Source organism: Candida tropicalis (assembly GCF_000006335.3).
Source record: "Candida tropicalis MYA-3404 genomic scaffold supercont3.6, whole genome shotgun sequence".
NCBI lineage: Eukaryota > Fungi > Ascomycota > Pichiomycetes > Serinales > Debaryomycetaceae > Candida > Candida tropicalis.
Window position 1 is genome coordinate 1,213,618 of NW_003020058.1, and position 17,129 is coordinate 1,230,746.

A 17,129-nucleotide genomic window follows, 5' to 3' on the forward strand; every position below is an offset into this window, starting at 1 on the left:
TTCACCAAAGTTCAGTTACAAACAAAACTGCAAGAGAATTTGCTCAGTTTATCCAAACATTCAACCACGTTCTACAGAATCTTTTAAGCATCCAACAGACATAAACGTCAACAAAAAAATAACATAACATAAATTAATAAATAAATATACATCAGAACTAAAAATAAACTTATACACAGAACCATCTAGACTTTCTCAGCTGCTTTGTCTTCTTGTTTATCTAAATATGCACTCTTGGTGGCTTCTCTCTTCTCAAGACTACCTTCCAATGGACCGTCAATCATATCCTGTGTCACACCATCACTGATCAACGTCTTCCAGGTCTTTCTGTTTTCAAACCCATTCTGCGCATACTGGTAGCTGATGATAGCATCCTCAATACCTTGTTCCGAGCTGGCAACAAATGGCCCATAGTGAACCAGCTGCTGGTCCAACTTCTTACCACCAACCAAAATGAATTCAACTAACGACTCCTTGCTGTCTTCACTGGCTGTGTTCTCACCGGTGATGTAATCTCCCTTCTCTTCAAAAAACACATTCTGGTACTGGTCTACCTTGGTGTCTCCGTTCAATACAAAATCGTTCCCGTTCAACACATACAAGAAGTAGTTGAATCCCGGTTGCAACTCTTGTTTGAACTTACCACCAGCTTTCACCTTGTAGTAGTAGTAGTTGATAGGTGTGTACGCCAATTCCTTGATGGACTCAATTCCGTGTGATCTTCCTGAAATAACCTTGATGGTCACCTTACCGTCATCTGTTACCACCTGTGGGATCTCCCATTCTCTCAAGTCTCTGTATCTAGGAGCACAGTTCTTCAACGCATCCGGCAAGTCCACCCACAATTGCAACCCAACAGTTGGCGACCCATCTGCGTTAGGCACTGGCATCTCAGAATGCACAATACCTTTACCGGCAGTCATGAATTGCAAATCACCAGCATACAAAATACCCTTGGATCCAGTGAAGTCTTCATGGGCAATGGCCCCGTGTAACACCAACGTGATGGTTTCTTGTCCTCTGTGTGGGTGTTCTGGGAACCCGTTGGTGCCGGAACTGGAAAAATGATCAAACATCAAGAACGGGTTGAACTCTCTCTGGTTCATGATACCAATGGATCTTCTGACTCTGGCACCAACACCTTCGGCTTGCTGTCTAGCAGTGACGATTTTAGCAATTGATCTAGCTGACATTGTTTTTGTTTTTGTAGTTGTAGTAGTGGTAGTTGTTGTTGTTGTTATAGCAATAGTTTTGAGATTAGCAATCAAAATTATCAAAAGAAAAGTGAGTAATGATTAGAATAATTTTTTGTTGGAGAAAATCAGGGGAAGCAGGAAACTCTATCTATATTTATACCTCTTCGTGAATGTGCCACACACAGCTGCAGAGAATGCACTGGAATTGTCTAGAAGTCTTGTTTTGTTTTTGTTTTCCATTATTTCCAGTTGTTTTTCATGATCTCCATACGGATTTGTCAGCCGTTCGGATGTTGATTATTAAATTGATTTGTCAAGATGGTGACCGGAATTGCCAATAATTCGGATTTTCTTTCTTTTTAGTGTTGGAAATTTGTTCTTGACATTAGTTTGTATGTATGTGCACCGGAAGTCACAGGAAAAATTAAAAACGTTTCTTTCCACATCCGGAAATGCAATAAAGAGAAAGACATTGTGATGCCAGAAAAAAAAAAGAGAGCGCGAACGATATGACGTAAAGGTTATTCATTGCGCTATAATTGGCTGGTGAATGTTGTTACTAGAGAGTAAGATCACTCATAGTAGGGGAATGTGTGGAAGGTTCGTTGTTAATTAATATTACTTTAATAGAAATGCTATGAATGTATATGCTTACTTTCTCTTTGACAGCATTTGTTAATTCTTTTCATTCAATTGGATAACACAGAAATGAATACTAATGATATCAATTAACAAATTCGATTTTCAAGCCTTTCAATACTGTATTAGAATTTAAATCAACATCTGGTTTGGATATCTGTGGCATGCGTCTTTCTACTTGTCAATTGTATAATTCTTGGAAAATTAACCGTGAATTCAAATATACATCACGTGCCCTAGATCACGACTAAATGCGGCGTACAATAAAGTAACTCCCTATGCTAAAGTATATAGCATCAAAAGAATTATAAATAAAAAATTCACAAAATATTACATTTTAAAGAAATAAGAATCCTTGATATTTGTAATATTTGGTGTTATTTAAATCATTTTTAAAATATTAGTGAAATATTTAAACTAAATTTGTCAAAATGTTGAAGTAAAATTCATCAATATAAATTCATTTCAATTTAATTTGCTCAGAATTGTTGAATAACACTACTAGTTATACACATTCACTATTATTCAATCCATGATTCCAAAAACAGAAAAGTCATAATATTTATCTAAATCTATTTGTTAATCGTATATACTAATATTTATTCTTTGATTCCAAATATACCTTCTTTGCCTCAGCTCTTTTCTCAAGGTTTCCATTCAATGCCCCATCAACCATCGATTTTGAAACACCATAACTGATCAATGAGTTCCAGCTCTTTCTCTTTTCAAATCCATTCATAGCCAATTCATAATCCATGAGTGCATCGCTAATTCCTTGCTTATTGGTTGCAACAAATGGACCATACTGATACGGTTTTTGTTTTAATCTTTTCCCACCAATCAACACAAACTCGACTTCGGTTTCAGGAAAATCCATAACAGCTGCATTTCTTCCACTAAACTGATCACCTTTTTCATCAAAAAATGCTGTTTTGAACTGACCAACTTTGGATTCCTCATTAATCAACAATTTATCACCGCGCAATACATAAATAAAATAATTAAAACCTGGATCTAGTTCCTGCTCAAATTTCCCACCAGCTCTAACAGTATAATGGTAATAATGAACTGGAGTAAAAGCTAATTTTTTCAGTGACAGTACACCTTGTGAAGATCCAGAAATCACTCTTACTTGAACTTTACCATTATCAGTTTCAACTTCAGGAACTTCCCATTCTCTCAAATCTCTATAATTAGGCGGGGCAGATTTCATATGAGTTGGTAAATCAACCCACAATTGTAATCCCAGAGTTTTAGTACCGTCTTCATTGGGAATTGGCATCTCGGCATGAACTATTCCTTTACCAGCAGTCATGAATTGTAAATCTCCAGGATATAATATCCCTTTTGAACCAGTGAAATCTTCATGGGCAACACCACCATTTAAAACTAATGTAATTGTTTCTTGTCCACGATGAGGATGAGCAGGGAATCCACCATTTTTCTGAATAGTAAAATGATCAAATAATAAGAATGGGTTGAATTGACGATTAACACCAATTGATTTCTTTATCTCCACTGAAGACCCTGGCTTTGGTGGATCCGGTGTAACAACTTTAGAAACTTTTCTTATTGCCATTGTCTATGGATGAATAAAAGTAACATTTTAGTAAATACTTTTTTTTTATCTTGATCTTCATAGGGGTGTACAATTTGCCATCACATATATACCTTTTATGAATTAGGGGGGTATAGAATGAAATCATGTTCTGTTTTTGTCATACTTTTTTATTTCTAACATTTCAGCAATAGTGAATTTTTTGTTTTTCTTTTCGTTTTTCCGATTGTGATACAAAGTTTATTTTCATCATGGATCTATGAGTAATGCTTATTAAACGTCGCTAAGAGTTGCAAGCATGGGAATCGGTTATAAAATATAACAAGGAGATGGTTTCTTCAAAGGTTTGACACCAGAGTGTTAGTTTTATCCTGTTTAACCTTGTATTGAAATCAGTATACAAAAACTGAATCATCAACTCACTTCTTTTTGTTGACAAATTAATGATATGAAGGTTTTGAAGCTTTCATAATAATTACTAAATGATGGTAAGTATACAATAATGGGTAAAAGGGATAGAAAGCAGAATCAAAGGTACATAGGTTTTACTAAACAATTAGTAGCTGTAAGGTTTGGTTCTCAAAAGTTACTCTAATTTCTTGTTTACTTACGACCGGTCGTAAGAATTCCATCAACAAGAAGATTGAAAACAAAAAAAAAATTAGCTACTCATGATACTTCAAACTGTTATCACATATCCAGCCTTACATATTGGTTCATGAATGACTAATAGGCAAACAGAAGGAGATGTTGGCCCGCTATCTGTTTATCTCTTGTGGGGGATCCAATTTTATTTCTCTCCGCAATTTTGATTTCCGCCGGTATAGGAGCCGGTACAGGAGAGTATAATCGAATGGCTTTAGAGACTATCTGAAGGGTATATAATTACGACTACACGGCAGACCATTAGCAAATTTTACAATATTTATTTCATTCAATCAGGAGAGAGAAAAACCCGACTAGAATGGCCACTTATTCAGATAAATCATTTAATTCTCAGCATTACGATGACTCGAGACCAAATTATCCAAATCAATTCTATCTGGAGTTGATGAAATACCATCACCAAAAGGGTGATACAAAATTAGCAGTTGATATTGGTTGTGGTACAGGTTTTGTAACTTTCAAATTAACCGAATATTTTGATAAAGTAATTGGAACTGATCCATCATCAACCATGATTAATCAATGTAAGGAAAGTTATGGACCAGAATTTTGCAACAATTCAGACAAGAAAATTGAATTTTTGCTTGGTAGTGGTGAAAACCAACCTAAAGAGATCAAGCCAGATTCGGTTGATTTAATCACTGGTGCTGAATGCTGTCATTGGGTTAATCACGAACGTTTCTTTAAAGAATCTGCAAGAGTTTTAAAACCAAATGGTACTTTAGCATATTGGTTTTACAAAGATCCGGTATTCATTGGTTATCCAAAAGCAAACGAGATTTATACAAACTACACATACAATTCATCCTTTGATGTTAATCCAAATGACGAGTTTGAAAGATATATGGGTCCATATTATCAACAACCGGGACATGACTATTTAAGAACTTTAATGAAAGAGATAGAAGTTCCTACTACTGAATATTACAATATTATTAGAAAGGAATATATCTCTGATAGGGATGGAGCTCCAGCTGATTCAGAGGACGGTTTTGAGACCAAAACCCCACTTTTTATTAAGAAGACAATTGATATGAAATGGTTCCTTAATTATGTAAAATCATGGTCAGCTTATCATGCATGGCAAAAAGAACACGGCCATAAGTATAATATTGCTGAGAGATTTGTTGAAGAGTTAAAGAAAGAATTAAATTGGACCGATGACACAAAAATTGAAGTCATCTGGGACACCGTTTATACTTTCGCTAGAAAGAAGTAAACATTGTCAAAAAAAGGGGTTTTGAGGGTTTCAATACTTTACAATAACAAGAGAATATTCTGGAAACAAAACAATTAAAAAGGTCATTACTTCAAACCATTGTTTACTTCATCCAGTTGTATATTTTGACTTTTACTAAGGTTTGTAATCCAATCTCTGGGTTGCGATTTCACCATTAAACACGATTTCCGAAAATTTGTCTTTGTAGGCTTTTTTTTTTCTCTTCGCATCTTCTGTTTGTGGATTACGTAATCAGACAATTTAAATCTTACATAAAATGCATTTCCGGTGCTCATTTCTCCATCGGAATTAGTAATGGCTTTGTAAGATTTTTCATTCAATATAACCATACATAACTCGCTGATTATAAATATTAATAAATTTCATCATATTTCTATAATGAATTGATTTTTTTTCCCTTTCTTTCTTCATTATCAGTCATTCATAACTACTACTCATCAATTGATCATTCACGTTTAAGGTACCCGGTTCCTTCATCTTGAGTTTTATTTAAAAAGTATAAATAGATGGTTAGATACCCTTTGAATTATCAAATGTTAATTTTTGTTTTATTCAACTTTTATTATCCATTAAAAGTTTTATCTATAAATTTTTACAACAACAACAACAACAACAAAGAAATCACAGATATGTCAATCAGAACCGTTGCTAAGATCGTCACTGCTAACGAACAAGCCGAAGGTGTTGGTGCCAGAGTCAGAAGATCAATTGGTATCATGTCCCAAAGAAACTTTGATCCATTCTTGATGTTTGATCATTTCTCTAGTTCTGGTAAGAATGGTTTCCCAGAGCATCCACACAGAGGTCAAGAAACTATTACTTTGGTTTTAAATGGTGCCATCGCCCATGAAGATTTCACTGGTTCTAAAGGTATTTTATACGCTGGTGATTTGCAATTCATGACTGCTGGTAAGGGTGTTGTGCACTCTGAAATGCCAGTTCCAAATCCAGATGGTTCTCCAACTGTTGGTTTACAATTATGGGTTGATTTGCCAAACAACATGAAAGGTATTAAACCAAGATACAGAGATTTGAGAGAATGGGAGATCCCAGAAGTTGTCACCGACAATGGTAAAGTTACTATTAAAGTCATTTCTGGTAGATCTCATGGTGTTGAATCTGTCAAAGAATTAGCATACACTCCTGTCAATTACTATTACTACAAAGTCAAAGCTGGTGGTAAATTTAAACAAGAATTACAAACCGGTTTCAACTATTGGTTATATGTCTTGAAAGGTAAGAACCTTGTATTGAATGGTGATACTAAAGTTGGTCAATATCAAAACGCTTTCTTCAACGAAGAAGGTGATTATATTACTGGTGAAAACGGTGCTACCAAAGACTCTAACGAAACTGAAGTTGAATTTATCTTAGTTGGTGGTAAGAAATTAAACCAAGAAGTTGTTCAATATGGTCCATTCGTTGCTAGTTCTAGAGAAAACATTCAAAAGGCTTTCCAAGATTACCAATACGCCAGAAATGGTTTTGAAAACATTAAAACATGGAGAACATTGATCAGTGGTGGTGTTACTAAAGAAATGATTGAAGGTCCATTAAATGGTAACCTCGAGAAGAGAGCTGCTAAGAAGCAAGCATATTTGGAAAAACAAGAAAGTAAGAAAATCGCTGCTGCCGCTGCCGCTGCACCAGCAGAGCCTGAACTTATAAAGGATGAATTATAGATTCCTTTATTGATCTCATTTTTCTTACGCTCATTCATTTGTTCATTGATTCATTGGATTTGGTAAATTTATTTTTATTCTTCTTTTATGTTATGTTAGGGTATTTTATAAAAATATATATATTATTAATTTTTTAGTTAGATTTATATAGTTAATGTTTATGTTATTCACTTAGAGTTAATGTCTTCAAGAAACGGAACAAATGAGACGCGTAGTAAAAGTAATACGCCATTCTGATAAAAATAGGCGTGTCGTGAATCGCCATAAAAAACAAAAGACATAAAAAAAAAATTACATGAAAATTTGATTCTCTACAAGCATCTTCTCCTCTTTCCAAAAAACCCAACAGTATGACCATGGCAGCATCTCAAAATGAGGCAGAATATTTAGCAACTGAGATACTTACCAACTCAAAACCAGTGACCTATCACAAGTTTTCCCGTCAATTAAACATACCAATTTCAAGGGCCAAAACTACACTACTCGAATATTATGAAAAGAATAAAGAGTCATTGACAGCAACTTTTATCATTACAGGGAGTACACAAACAGGGAAACTAATCAAGCTTTCAAATGAAGAGGATTTGGATTCAGATATAAAGAAATTCGATACTGTTAATTGTATACATATTTACTGTGTGTTTAAGAAACTGTCTCAATTCACATCAACAGAAATAGCAAGAGAAGAGTTGAAGTTCCCTAGCACTTTTGACAATGTTTCTGACTATGAAAAGAATGGTATGATTAAAGGTCCAAAATTAGAAGCCATCATTCAAGAAAGTTCTACAACATTCGCAGTTTCAAAATCCTCATCTCCATTGGCACTGAAGAAATCAGCACCAAAAACAGAACCAAAGAAAGAATCATCAATAAGTTCTGATCTCACATCATCATACGTTTCACGGAAACAGAATAACAATCAAAACAAACTTCCATTAAAGGGAATGACATCTGGTTATGTTTCACGTAAAAAGGAGTCTACTTTACCAGCCAAGAGAGCACAGACAGAACCACTGAAACCATCAATGGTATATAAATCTAGAAAATTAGAAGCCAAGTCTCCAAAAGAAAGAATAATTGTTTCGAATGATGATGATGGTATAGATAATGAAGATGACGAGCCAGTGAAAGCTTCCAAAGCTACAAATACTTCTGATCTTCAAAGAATGTTTGATGATGATGACTTTACTTTTAGTGATGATAACGAGGAGACTCCAAAGGAACAAACTGAAGAATTAAAGTCTGAAATAGGGGGTGATTCAATAGTGGAAGTAGATCCTCCGAAGGAGGTAAATCTGGTGAAAGAGCAAACTGAAGAACCAAATCTTTTTGTACCAGAGGAAGTTGAAGAAAATGAAACACAAGAGCCAGCTGCAAATGTCCAGGAAGAAGAGGCACAATTATTTGTTCAAGAAGAGGATGACGATGGTTATATTGTTACGAGAAAGGCGAAACCAGTAACCAAACCACCTAAGGCCAATAAACCTGTTCATAATACAGCTCCTTCTAAAATTAATAAACCAGTTACCGGTGCTAAGAAGGATGGAAAAAAGAGACAGGCTTCATTAATGGATTTCTTTGGTAAAAAGAAGTAAATACTCATTGCATGTAAAAGATTTCGGAAATGTAAAAAAAAATTGAAGTGATACAATTTTCTCAACTTCCGTAAGGAAAAAGTACATGTGTCTTTGCAACACAACTGTCTCTATAATTTTTAATACGATTTTTCTTTTTTTTTTATGTTGCTCACAGTGGTAACTAAATTTGCTACGAAACAAACTTTCATAATTTCAATAAAGTAAACCAATGTCACTTAGAGGTATAGCCAAGATAGTAAACTCTCGACTGAAAGTCGAAGGAACGGGGGCAAAAGTTCATAGATCATTAGGCATATATCAACAACGAAAGTTCAATCCATTTTTATTATTTGATCATTTTTCAAGCTCTGGAAATTCAGGGTTCCCAGCCCATCCCCACAAAGGTCATGAAACCATCACATATGTTTTGCAAGGAGCAATTGCCCATGAAGATTTTACTGGAGCTAAGGGAATATTATACCAAGGAGACTTACAGTTTATGACTGCTGGTAAAGGGATTATGCATTCTGAAATGCCCATAACCACCAAAGATGGACTCCCGACTACTGCTTTGCAATTATGGGTTGATTTACCTAAAGATAAACGTGATATGAAACCACGTTATAGAGATTTGAGGGAATGGGAAGTTCCTAATGTAACTGCTGATAAAGGAAAAGTATCCGTGAATGTTATATCTGGGAAAAGTTATGGTGTCGAATCGATAAAAGAATTAGCATACATACCAATTGACTATTTTCATTTTAAAGTAAAATCAGGTGGTCAGTTTAAACAAGATTTGAAGCCAGATTTTAATTATTTCTTGTATGTAATCAGGGGAAATACACTTGAGTTAAACGGTGATACTAAAATTGAACAATTCCAGAATGCTTATTTTGAAGAATCCGGTGATTACATAACTGGAAGAAACAATAGTGAAACCAATGAAGAAGTCGAGTTTGCATTAATTGGGGGAAAGAGGCTTGATCAAGAGGCATATGTGTTTGGTACATTCGTTGCTGATTCTGATGAAAATGTCAAACAAGGATTATTGGATTACAAAAACACAACCAACGGGTTTGAACGAGTGAAGACCTGGAAATCAGTAATCAGTGGAGGGATTACACAAGAAATTATTGATGGTCCTCTACAAGGAAGTTTGCAAGCTCGTGACGCCCAGAAGAAACAATACTTGAAATCTTTGGAAAAAGAAACTATACCTGTATAAATTGATAATTTATTAATATTACTATCCGTATTTATTAAATATATCCGTCAAAACCTTGTTTTACCATCAGTTGTCAATCATAGATCACCACCTCTTCTCTAAACGTGCACTTTTTGATTGTGCTTTTCTTTATTATTATATTTGTCCATCAACGAATGCCACAGTAATTTCGGAAGATCAAAAAGGTATTGACTAATTATACTATTCATATTTGTAATAGGCCAAATTCATGACTAGGTGCTGCTAACCATAAGCATAATAGGTGCACGAATCACGGAAATGGTTGCAAAAAGAAAGCGGCAATTTCCGCCACAATTTTTCTATTTAATGAACCACTGAGCCACAGTAATGAATCTATTCAATACTTTATTTGTATGGTATCTATTAGATATGTGCAATATCGAAAAAAAGTATTACTTGTCCGTATTCTTTAAGGAAATAGAATTATAAATATTTGTGTTGTTTCCCGTACTGTCAAAAAAATGATGATGCCTTGTGTATATTCAATTCCACAAAAATGTCACTTAGACCAATTGCAAAATTAGTTACATCAACACGTCTGGTTGAAGGTTCAGGAGCAGTAGTTTACCGCTCATTAGGTATTTTCAAACTGAGATATTGGGATCCTATTTTATTTTTTGATCATTTCACTGTCCATGGTAACAAGGGTTTCCAAGCACATCCACATATTGGACACGAAACCATCACCTATGTATTACAAGGAGCCGTAGCTCATGAGGATTTCACTGGTGCGAAAGGAATTTTGTATCCAGGTGATTTACAATTCATGACTGCTGGAAAGGGAATCGTTCACTCAGAAATGCCAGTTACTGGAAAAGATGGATCTCCAAGCAGTGGATTACAGCTTTGGATTGATTTGCCTGAAGATGCTAGAAATATTGAGCCCGGCTATAGAGATATGCCTGAGTGGGAAAGTCCAATTGTTAATTCTGATGATGGAAAGGTTTCTGTAAGAGTTATTTCTGGTAAAAGCTATGGTGTTGAGAATATTAAAAAATTGGCATATATTCCTGTTGAATTTTATCACTATACTGTGAAACCAGGTGGAAAATTCAAGCAAGAATTAAGATCAGATTTTAATTATTTGTTGTATGTCATTCGTGGTAATACTCTTGAATTGAATGGTACTGATAAAGTGGTACAACACCAAAATGCTCTCTTACAACAGGAAGGTGGTGATTTCATTGCAGGTGAAAATTTGAGCCATGAAGAAAAAGTGGAATTTGCACTTATTGGTGGTAAAATATTAGATCAAGAAACCCATAATCTTGAAACTATGGTCTCTGGTACTCAAAGAGGTGTTACAAATGGTATTGTTGATTATGTTTTAAAACGTAACGCATTTGAAAAACTTAACTCCTGGGAATCGTTAATTAGTGACGGGGTAACTGATGAAATGATTCAAGGTCCATTGAATGGTAGATTGGAAGTTCGTGAAGCTAGAAGAAAGGCTTATTTTGAAAACTTGAAGAAAGAAACTACCCCTGTTGAAATTAATAAAGACATATACTTAGAAGAAGTTAAGAAAGAATCTGTAGCTGCTTGATTTGTATGAATATATACGGTAAATTAATGATACTTTATTCTCTTTGATCAGATAAAGAATCCAAATAGTGCCTGGCTCTAAAAATGTGATTTCTCTAGAATATAACAATCAATGACAGCATATAGAACTATAAGTTGATGGTCCCAATATGAGTAAGTTTTCCACACACTCACCTACTATGAGTGATCTTACTCTCTAGTAACAACATTCACCAGCCAATTATAGCGCAATGAATAACCTTTACGTCATATCGTTCGCGCTCTCTTTTTTTTTTCTGGCATCACAATGTCTTTCTCTTTATTGCATTTCCGGATGTGGAAAGAAACGTTTTTAATTTTTCCTGTGACTTCCGGTGCACATACATACAAACTAATGTCAAGAACAAATTTCCAACACTAAAAAGAAAGAAAATCCGAATTATTGGCAATTCCGGTCACCATCTTGACAAATCAATTTAATAATCAACATCCGAACGGCTGACAAATCCGTATGGAGATCATGAAAAACAACTGGAAATAATGGAAAACAAAAACAAAACAAGACTTCTAGACAATTCCAGTGCATTCTCTGCAGCTGTGTGTGGCACATTCACGAAGAGGTATAAATATAGATAGAGTTTCCTGCTTCCCCTGATTTTCTCCAACAAAAAATTATTCTAATCATTACTCACTTTTCTTTTGATAATTTTGATTGCTAATCTCAAAACTATTGCTATAACAACAACAACAACTACCACTACTACAACTACAAAAACAAAAACAATGTCAGCTAGATCAATTGCTAAAATCGTCACTGCTAGACAGCAAGCCGAAGGTGTTGGTGCCAGAGTCAGAAGATCCATTGGTATCATGAACCAGAGAGAGTTCAACCCGTTCTTGATGTTTGATCATTTTTCCAGTTCCGGCACCAACGGGTTCCCAGAACACCCACACAGAGGACAAGAAACCATCACGTTGGTGTTACACGGGGCCATTGCCCATGAAGACTTCACTGGATCCAAGGGTATTTTGTATGCTGGTGATTTGCAATTCATGACTGCCGGTAAAGGTATTGTGCATTCTGAGATGCCAGTGCCTAACGCTGATGGGTCGCCAACTGTTGGGTTGCAATTGTGGGTGGACTTGCCGGATGCGTTGAAGAACTGTGCTCCTAGATACAGAGACTTGAGAGAATGGGAGATCCCACAGGTGGTAACAGATGACGGTAAGGTGACCATCAAGGTTATTTCAGGAAGATCACACGGAATTGAGTCCATCAAGGAATTGGCGTACACACCTATCAACTACTACTACTACAAGGTGAAAGCTGGTGGTAAGTTCAAACAAGAGTTGCAACCGGGATTCAACTACTTCTTGTATGTGTTGAACGGGAACGATTTTGTATTGAACGGAGACACCAAGGTAGACCAGTACCAGAATGTGTTTTTTGAAGAGAAGGGAGATTACATCACCGGTGAGAACACAGCCAGTGAAGACAGCAAGGAGTCGTTAGTTGAATTCATTTTGGTTGGTGGTAAGAAGTTGGACCAGCAGCTGGTTCACTATGGGCCATTTGTTGCCAGCTCGGAACAAGGTATTGAGGATGCTATCATCAGCTACCAGTATGCGCAGAATGGGTTTGAAAACAGAAAGACCTGGAAGACGTTGATCAGTGATGGTGTGACACAGGATATGATTGACGGTCCATTGGAAGGTAGTCTTGAGAAGAGAGAAGCCACCAAGAGTGCATATTTAGATAAACAAGAAGACAAAGCAGCTGAGAAAGTCTAGATGGTTCTGTGTATAAGTTTATTTTTAGTTCTGATGTATATTTATTTATTAATTTATGTTATGTTATTTTTTTGTTGACGGTTATGTCTGTTGGATGCTTAAAAGATTCTGTAGAACGTGGTTGAATGTTTGGATATTGAGCGAATGTTAAGAAATAGAATTCCCGTTTTTGACTAGATACGTACACATCAACTTGTAGACAATGAGCATCAGAGGGCATTTTGTAGTATATTTATTTCAACTCTAACTAGTGTGTGTAGCATTTTTTTATGTTTATTATTGATTTTGTTTTTGAGGAGAAAAACGTTTCACGCTGAGGTATTTAACGGCAAACTCCACAACTATTAAAGTAAACCATGAAACAGATTCACCTTCTGATCGTTAATTTTATAAATAGATATTATGTCCAGAATTAGAAATTATAGTAAAAAACATGTTGACTCTCATTTTTGGTTTATGATCGCCGCGATGTAACCTAAAACAATGTTTATCTTAAAATGAACTCAATGTAGTTTATAATACAACTTTTTCAATTCCTCTCATCTGGTTTAAACGACAAAAATTGATATATTTTTAATGGCGGAGAAGTTCAAATATTAAAGTTTATAATTTGATTATCTCTAAATAGAATAAAATGTTGTCACATTCCATGTGGTAGACACGGCTCTACTATGTTAGATGCCATTTAGTATATTAATTCTAACTATAGAGTGCTAATATCATTTAAATCTATAAAGCCTCAGACATGACATGAAGGCTTTTTATTTCAAAGTCAAAGACTTGAATAAAACCATTTCCTCATGACACGATACTTATTTCTTAAAATAACTAATGATGAACCATTTTGGGAATAAGTTCAATATTTGTGTCTTTAGTGGTTTTCGATACTATGATCATCACCCGCATCTACGACAGATTTTTTTTTTTTTTTCATTTTGCAACTCACTTCCGAAAAGGGAAATAATTTCTCATCAAATATAACTTGATCAAGTAATGTAAAAAAAAAAAACGAAAATATTGCCTAGTATATTTTTAAAAATACTCCAATAGCATTCGAGAGTATACAATAGGTAACTACCTAAGGTTTAGTTGTTATACGATTCAATATATAAAAGATGATGGTTAGTACGAGATTTGAAGTGGGCTTTTTTTTGGATCTCTTTTTCTTGTTTTCTTTTAATTTCTTCTGTAATCAATCAACTATCTTCTAATCCTTTCCTTTATAATCATTAAATTGAATAAATAATCCATTCGTTATGAAAGTCTCAACTTCAACTACTTTAGCTATCTTAGCTACCTCCACAGCTGCATCAGCTGTTCCTGGTAGAGTTCTTGACTTGCCAGAAAGACAATACTCCGTAAAGGGCTTATCCAAAAGAGATGACAAAAGTTTAACCGAATTGGCACAATATATCAACAATTATAAGGCAAAGAGAGAAGCCATTGATGAAGAACTTATGAAGAGAGATTATGCTATTGTTACAGATGTTTTAACTGCCATTAATCAAACTCAATTGGCACCTAAAGTTTTAGATTATTTTGTTTCTAATCCAATTTTCCAAACAATTATTGTTCAAGTATTTGTTGCTGTCATGAAAAGTGGGGTTATTTCCTTGGAAGCAGTTTTAGAAGCCTTGACTAGATCAAATTTGGCAGTCAATGTTATTAATGATTTAATTAGTGATTGTTCATTATATGTTCAATTATTTGATGCTGCCAAGGGAGTTATTTCTAACCTTGCTGATAAAGTTAAGGAATTAATTTCTGATGGTGTCTCTTCATTGATTGGTAGAGATGAAGAAGAAGATCCATTGGCCGCTTATGTTATTGACTTGGAAAAGAAAGTTGACTTGGATACTGTTGTTGATAATTTATTAGATTCTTTATACAAATCTGGTTTGGCTACATCTGTTGTCAAAGATATTTTGACTAACTCTGATTACATTCCATTTGCTGTTCAATTGATTGTTTCAATGTTGGCTAATCACTTAGTTGACGTGAGTAATATTCTTAGTGCTTTGAAGGATTCTGGTTTAGCCGTTCAATTATTCCAAAGACTTTTGAACTTTCTGACTTTACAAACTGTTGCTTCTACTGCATTTGCTGCATTTGCTGGTAAATGTCAAGATTACCAAGGTCCAACTAGTAGCTCTTCTGGTACTACAACAGCTTCAACTGGTGGTCTCCTTACTGGAAGTTCTGGCTCTAGTTCTGGATCTGTTTCAAGTGGCAGTGATTCTACAAGTGGAACTGGAAACACCGGTGCTTCTGTTGCTGGTCCTTGTAAAAGAAGAGTCAGAAGAAGAAGAAGAAGAAATTACTAAGAGCCGGACTCCATATGCCATTTCACTCCTTTATTATATTGATATTCTTTTAATGATTTACTGAATAGCAATACCCAAAAAGAAACCACATTCTACTATATTGTAAACTATTGCAGGTAGTTTTACTATTGTGTGTTTTCCTTACAAACAAACAAAGAATACCATAATCCAACAGGCTAATTTTCATCAAAATAAAAACAAAAATGGAATATCCATGCTACTATAAATTCTTCTTTTCTTCTAGCAATCACGTTATACAATTATCTTCTTTTTTAGTTTTATTTTTTCTTCTTTTTTATAGTATATTTTCTTTTTATATAATTATGTATATCTTTTATTCGACAGTTTAAGTTTCTTTCAACACCTTTATATTCGTATGTAACTGACGGCAATGTGCATATTATATTTTCATAAATAAAAGGTTAATGATCAAGAGAAAAGATAACGAAAATCTCGTGTGTTGATTGAATTGGGTGACACTGTGCATAATAACTTTGGATGGCCCCTATAATTACTAGTAGTATAACTGAGCAATGTAAAATAAAATACTAACCAGTACTTTGCAACTGTTTAAATGTAAAACAAGATCTACAGTCTCTGGTTACAGGTCTAGATTATCGGCATATGTATTATCAAAGTGTTGTTGTATTGTATTGATTGATTAAATAAATGTAAATGCAATGGTCAAATAATACTTCACGTTGATAATTGGATCAGTAGGTAAAGTTTAACATCTTGCCTAATTCGGTTAATGTAACATTGTCCAGGGTTTTAAATTTGTTTTGTTTTCGTCTTAATTTGGGATTTTTCTTACTTTTCTCTCTCTCTCTTTGATTACAAGTCGTGCCCCAACCAAGAAAAGCCAAACTGAACAATAAAATATATTTTGGGACACAAGAAAAACACCACCTGCATATAATGCATAGAAATTCTAGCCTTCTGTTATTGTGTTGTAAAAAAAAAAAAATTATTTGTTAGAGGATCAAATTCGCGGCGCAAACAAGCGTGTAGATTTTCATTAAACACGAAAGACACGACGTGGAATGAATTGAAAATCAATATGAGAAGTTTTTACACCGAAGGATAAATGATAGAAATTAAAACCCGGGATAAGATAAAGTGTGGATGAATTCATTTTTATTAAAATTAGACGAAGGATAAATATACACTTTGTTGAATAGTGGGGGGGGGAGGACAACGAGAAACACACAGAGAGAGAACATCAAAGTAGAGCAAGTAGGCAAAAGACGACGAGGTTGATGAGCCATCGCATTAAATGTGAAAATAGCTAAACTGCACCACACAAAAATGACGACGCACAATTCAGTGATTTGGCGACGATTCACTTGACAGCCTCCCTCCAAAAGATAAAAATTATAATAGTAAAAAGGAGAATTGTAAACAGAATTCCAAGTTTTTACAAAATCACACACTGAGAGAGCAAGAGAAATAGAGACAAAGACAAGGACAGGCAGAAAGAAATAAAGAAAGAGAGTGAGATTTTTTTTTTTGATTCAGTAAAATTAAATTAAATTAAATTTAAAATTCAGAACGGCAGCCAAAAGAAAAGAAAAGAAAAGAAAAAATAAAACAAAAACCCATTTCATTTCAATCCATTTCATTTCAATTCAATTCATTTAGAAAAAAAAATTTGTAGATCTCATTTGGGAAACCTTTTTCTTTATA

General features: G+C 34.6%; 9 protein-coding genes across 9 annotated transcripts; 7 read left to right on the forward strand and 2 right to left on the reverse strand. All coding sequences in view use genetic code 12, as the record gives it.

Moving 5' to 3' along the window:
* Positions 1-185: 185 nt before the first annotated feature.
* CTRG_04826 (pirin family protein) lies at positions 186-1,193 on the reverse strand (the record flags this gene model as incomplete). The annotated part of the gene is made up of 1 exon (XM_002550482.1): positions 186-1,193. One exon carries the CDS (start codon positions 1,191-1,193, stop codon positions 186-188), a length of 1,008 nt encoding a protein of 335 aa, XP_002550528.1.
* A 1,234-nt stretch (positions 1,194-2,427) lies between these two features.
* CTRG_04827 (pirin family protein) lies at positions 2,428-3,414 on the reverse strand (the record flags this gene model as incomplete). The annotated part of the gene is made up of 1 exon (XM_002550483.1): positions 2,428-3,414. One exon carries the CDS (start codon positions 3,412-3,414, stop codon positions 2,428-2,430), a length of 987 nt encoding a protein of 328 aa, XP_002550529.1.
* Positions 3,415-4,357: 943 nt separating this feature from the next.
* CTRG_04828 (uncharacterized protein) lies at positions 4,358-5,278 on the forward strand (the record flags this gene model as incomplete). Its single annotated transcript, XM_002550484.1, has 1 exon — positions 4,358-5,278. One exon carries the CDS (start codon positions 4,358-4,360, stop codon positions 5,276-5,278), a length of 921 nt encoding a protein of 306 aa, XP_002550530.1.
* A 527-nt stretch (positions 5,279-5,805) lies between these two features.
* On the forward strand, positions 5,806-6,981 carry CTRG_04829 (pirin family protein; the record flags this gene model as incomplete). Its single annotated transcript, XM_002550485.1, has 1 exon — positions 5,806-6,981. The coding sequence occupies one exon, from the start codon at positions 5,806-5,808 to the stop codon at positions 6,979-6,981; it is 1,176 nt and encodes a 391-aa protein (XP_002550531.1).
* A 350-nt stretch (positions 6,982-7,331) lies between these two features.
* On the forward strand, positions 7,332-8,576 carry POL32 (DNA polymerase delta subunit; the record flags this gene model as incomplete). The annotated part of the gene is made up of 1 exon (XM_002550486.1): positions 7,332-8,576. One exon carries the CDS (start codon positions 7,332-7,334, stop codon positions 8,574-8,576), a length of 1,245 nt encoding a protein of 414 aa, XP_002550532.1.
* Positions 8,577-8,787: 211 nt separating this feature from the next.
* On the forward strand, positions 8,788-9,783 carry PRN2 (Prn2p; the record flags this gene model as incomplete). Its single annotated transcript, XM_002550487.1, has 1 exon — positions 8,788-9,783. The coding sequence occupies one exon, from the start codon at positions 8,788-8,790 to the stop codon at positions 9,781-9,783; it is 996 nt and encodes a 331-aa protein (XP_002550533.1).
* Positions 9,784-10,300: 517 nt separating this feature from the next.
* On the forward strand, positions 10,301-11,350 carry CTRG_04832 (pirin family protein; the record flags this gene model as incomplete). The annotated part of the gene is made up of 1 exon (XM_002550488.1): positions 10,301-11,350. One exon carries the CDS (start codon positions 10,301-10,303, stop codon positions 11,348-11,350), a length of 1,050 nt encoding a protein of 349 aa, XP_002550534.1.
* A 761-nt stretch (positions 11,351-12,111) lies between these two features.
* Positions 12,112-13,119, forward strand: CTRG_04833 (pirin family protein; the record flags this gene model as incomplete). The annotated part of the gene is made up of 1 exon (XM_002550489.1): positions 12,112-13,119. The coding sequence occupies one exon, from the start codon at positions 12,112-12,114 to the stop codon at positions 13,117-13,119; it is 1,008 nt and encodes a 335-aa protein (XP_002550535.1).
* Positions 13,120-14,375: 1,256 nt separating this feature from the next.
* On the forward strand, positions 14,376-15,443 carry CTRG_04834 (uncharacterized protein; the record flags this gene model as incomplete). The annotated part of the gene is made up of 1 exon (XM_002550490.1): positions 14,376-15,443. One exon carries the CDS (start codon positions 14,376-14,378, stop codon positions 15,441-15,443), a length of 1,068 nt encoding a protein of 355 aa, XP_002550536.1.
* Positions 15,444-17,129: the final 1,686 nt, after the last annotated feature.